The sequence below is a fragment of the Triticum aestivum genome, chromosome 3B (assembly GCF_018294505.1).
Source record: "Triticum aestivum cultivar Chinese Spring chromosome 3B, IWGSC CS RefSeq v2.1, whole genome shotgun sequence".
Classification (NCBI taxonomy): domain Eukaryota; kingdom Viridiplantae; phylum Streptophyta; class Magnoliopsida; order Poales; family Poaceae; genus Triticum; species Triticum aestivum.
The window spans coordinates 6,764,390-6,768,397 of NC_057801.1; the positions used below are offsets into that span (position 1 = coordinate 6,764,390).

The 4,008-nt window shown below is 46.2% G+C and overlaps 1 protein-coding gene across 1 annotated transcript; it reads right to left on the bottom strand.

Annotated features, from left to right (window-relative positions):
• Positions 1 to 435: 435 nt before the first annotated feature.
• Positions 436 to 3,130, bottom strand: LOC123064281 (uncharacterized). The gene is made up of 2 exons (XM_044487791.1): positions 2,427 to 3,130; positions 436 to 1,883 (listed from the first exon to the last, which is right to left on the bottom strand). The coding sequence occupies exons 1-2, from the start codon at positions 2,512 to 2,514 to the stop codon at positions 685 to 687; spliced, it is 1,287 nt and encodes a 428-aa protein (XP_044343726.1). The 5' UTR covers positions 2,515 to 3,130; the 3' UTR covers positions 436 to 684.
• Positions 3,131 to 4,008: the final 878 nt, after the last annotated feature.

Sequence of the window (4,008 nt, forward strand, 5' to 3'; positions counted from 1 at the left end):
AAATAGAAAACACAAAATTAATGGAAAATAAAAAATAAAACCAACCCCCCTCCCCCAAACATTTAGTACCGGTTGGTGTTACCAACCGGTACTAATAGTCTACCAGCACCCGGGCCTGGCTCGTGCCACGTGGTGGCAGTTTAGCGCCGGTTCATGCCGAACCGGTAGTAAAGGAGGGGGGCCTTTAGTCTCCACTCTTTAGTGCCGGTTGTAGAACCGGCACTAAAGGCCCTTACGAACCGGCGCTAAAGCCCGGTTCTGTACTAGTCTCTCTCTCTCTCAATGAACATGGTACGATACATTAGGTACTAGCTAGTACTACCATGCTCCATGTGAAAAGGTACAAATTTGGCCATCTGATGTTTACATTACCGTAAAATGCAGCCTTTAAAGATTTATGTACAATAATTATATATGCGCAACAACCAATGAAAATAAACACAACATAGCCAATGTTGCTTCTAACTTTCCGTGACAAATCCGCAAGGCACATTTCCAGTGGCATTTCGTCGTGACTCGTGAGCAATGCTTGAAAATCTCTACAACCACAGGCATGGCGGCTGAGGCCTAACAACACATAGTACTACAACATATGCACAACAAGCAAATACTAGTACCGAGCGGCATGCCCGGTTAGCTATCTCCAACCAAACACGGAACAAGCAAGCAAATACTAGTGTACTATCATAGTCGCTGCACATTTCGACAGAGTGTACCAACCAGTGATTGTTGTAGACCAAGCCGGACAGAAACCAGATACCTTAGCACCAGCAGCAATGCAGCCGCCACGAGTAAAGCCTCTGCCCAAAACTTGAGCATGCCGGAGGAAGGCACATCATCCTTGCTTCTGCCAGCTTGTTTTCGCCCCGGCCATGTCCAGTGGTGTAGCATGAACACCAGGTAGTAGGTCAGAACCCCTGAGACGCCACATGACACCATTATCCTCGTGCACCAGGAGAGCCCAGAAACATCCATGGAGTTCACCAGGTATGCGAAAAGAGGAGCTGCCACCAGTGCACACAGGGCGATGATCTCTTTCATGTATGGCTTCATCTTGTCGACGCTGATGAGCGGGCTGTGGCGTGGGCGGTCAAGGTGAAGGATGAACCAGAGAAGCACCGGGGCGACCTCCGGCATGCAGAACAGAACCACGTCCTCGCCCAGCCACTCCACGGCCACCGTGTGCACCGTCACCAGCAGGAGGATAAGCAAGGTCTTGTGGAGCAACTCTGACGCAGGTGCGCTGCCCGGGAAAGGGTCAGCGGGCAGCTTCATCATCATTCGCGTCAGTGCCGCCACCATGGAGCTCAGGAACAGGAGGAATTGGGAGATGGAGAACCCCACAGCTGCATCGTCGTCGAGTTGATCCATCACCAAGAGCGCCCCGAATGTCGCCACCACCATAATCTGAAGCTCCACAGGTGTCTTGACGAACTTCTCATCGACGTTAGAAGATCTTGGTGTTACTCTACGGCGATTAAGTTTCAAGTACAACGCTCGTATGAAAACAATGGCCATGACTGGAAAGATGGCGAGCCAAGCGAAGCTCAAGTTGATGCCCAGTAATAGCAGATAAGATATAATCACAAGAACGGCTGTGTCTCTGAAAATCCGGACGTTAGGACGGCACGCGAGCCACGACTTCAATGGCGCCAGTGCAGCCGTCGTCGGAAGGAGATTGGGCACGAACTCATGCAATTTCAGAAATATATAAGGGTAGCAAATAGCAACCTCCATTGTGCCAGTTACCAACTCATAGTATTCTTTGTTGGTAAGACCATGCTCACTTAATGAAAACAATTGGAAATTGCCGACGCTGCTGGCCAGTGTGCAGGTTCCTGCTATTAGGCATAACAATGCTCCATCTGAATCCTCAAGCTTGTCTGAAACACAAATTTATTGGACATGATCAGACCTACTTCATTATTTTAAATTCATGAAAATTAAAAACCAGTTTGAATTATTTTTTAAATCTTTTAGTTTCTAGCTATGTACATATACTTGAATTTAACTATTCAAATCAACATAAATATCAAGAAAATAATTCAAAGATTTTAGGGTACATATATGAAATCACATACGTACTGTGAATTTTGGGTATGTCATTTTGAAATACTCCAAAAACTGCATGAATTTGAATGATTTGTCGATAGGTTTATGTGAGTATATATACATCTAACACTAATGGAACCTGGGATTCCACCGAGTTCCAAGTGTTTGTCGAGTTCATTTCATTGGGAACTGGGACAACTGCTAGTGCAAGTAAGAAATCTCGTTGTCCATACTATAGAATTTCTAAAAGGACTTATATTTAGAGACGGAGGGAGTACATATGTACATACATGCATACATACATACATATACTAAATTAAGCTACTATAGTGTATTAACAGCTTGGACGTGGAAGAGAGTCGACATAGACTTACTTATTAATCGCGGACGAGGTTGTGGCAAACGAGCGTGTCTGCCGTTTGACACGATTTCTCGGCGTTGGGATGATCGGCTCCGCCCCATTGATTCGCGCGCAGAGTTCTTCCCAGCTTAGCTGGCTGCCGGTCGATCGATGGGCCAACTTGGTGCGCTACTAAGTAGTCAATCAAATCTGACGCTGCAACACTTGGTCAATGTTTGACTGAGTTTGTGCAAAAATATATCAATGCTTGTGAAATCAAATAGGTATATGATGAAAATATATTTTATCATGAATCTAAAGCTACTACTTTGATGTTATAAATGTTGGTGTATTATTGTATAAACACGGTTAAACATAAAAAAATTTGACTTTCCAACAAAGTTGGAAGTGCACTCTTTTAAGGACGGAGGGAGTACTTTGTTAGATATAGTTATGCCATAGTTTAGAGTGGTTACACCTATGGATGCTCCTGCAATATGGCAGCGGACTATGCCCCACATAACCCATATCTTTTTGTGGCTATTAGCTAATGATAAGCTGCTAACCAGGCAAGATTTTGCTAAGAGACACACAGTTGACGATATGTCATTTTTTATTGTTCTGTTGTTACTTAAGTGTGTAATAATAGAACTAGATTGACTGCTAATGAGCAGGTTGTCACTTATGATTCCATTGCTAAATGGTAGGTTTGCAATGAGAAATGGCAAGCAAATAATCTTTTGCACTCTGCGATGTTATTGTCACTATGGAAAGTATGTAATGACCTCTGTTTTAACAGCTCTGGAGAAGCATTAAAATAGCATGCTCCCAGTATGTGATTTTATGCTCGGGGGCTGCAAGAGTCCGAGTTACTGAGTAGATGGGATGACCGGTTCAGTGTGTGGTCGCTTGCGAGAAGCCCGTCTCCACTAACCAGGCCAGATCCCAGCTGAAAAGTGGATCCAATAAGACTGCTTACACGAAGGTGGTAAGCCTTTTGGAAGCCGACAAAAATGTTGAAAAATAGGGAAACCACCAGTGCAAGCTTGGCGAAGCTGGTGAAGGTGTCCTCATGGTAGCTGATTGAAGCTTGATTCATGCTCCGGGTTGTCCCCAAAGCTTGACAACTTGTGCCGCTGCTGAGATTTCACTTGTACCCAGTTGACCACAGCCTCATCCCCTCTTCACCATCCTACGGGTCACGAAATATAAGGAGGGCCCCTCCCAACAATGGGTGGCGAAGAGCGGTTGCTCAGGAGGCATTGCCCTTCGGGGTCACTGACATGGGGCTAGGACTGGTGACGTGGTGCAGCGAGAACCCCCTGGACCTAGACGTCATCTCGCTAGCATGCCGACCGATGTAGAGGAAGTTGGAGGAGGCAGGATTCCTCCTTATGCAGGAAGACTTCGATCTCGTGTAGGGCATGGGGGAGGGGGGGTAAAGAACACGGTCTTGGTGGCAGAGGCGTCACGGAAGGCCAAGGGGATAGCCGTGGTGTCGTATCCCTCTGCCTTTTCTTTGTCTCCGAGCTCCCATACACCTAGGAACAGTTGAAGCAGTGCTGGACCTCCACCGCGGGCCACGTCTACATGTACTTCATTGTCGTGAAGCCCAC

What these genes read in the sequence shown, in the direction of transcription:
- LOC123064281 (XM_044487791.1), bottom strand. Translation starts at nt 2,514, where the DNA reads ATGGGGCGGAGCCGATCATCCCAACGCCGAGAAATCGTGTCAAACGGC. An exon ending in ACCTCGTCCGCGATTAATAA is followed by an intron (nt 1,884 to 2,426) that starts GTAAGTCTATGT and finishes TTTGTGTTTCAG; the next exon opens with ACAAGCTTGAGGATTCAGAT.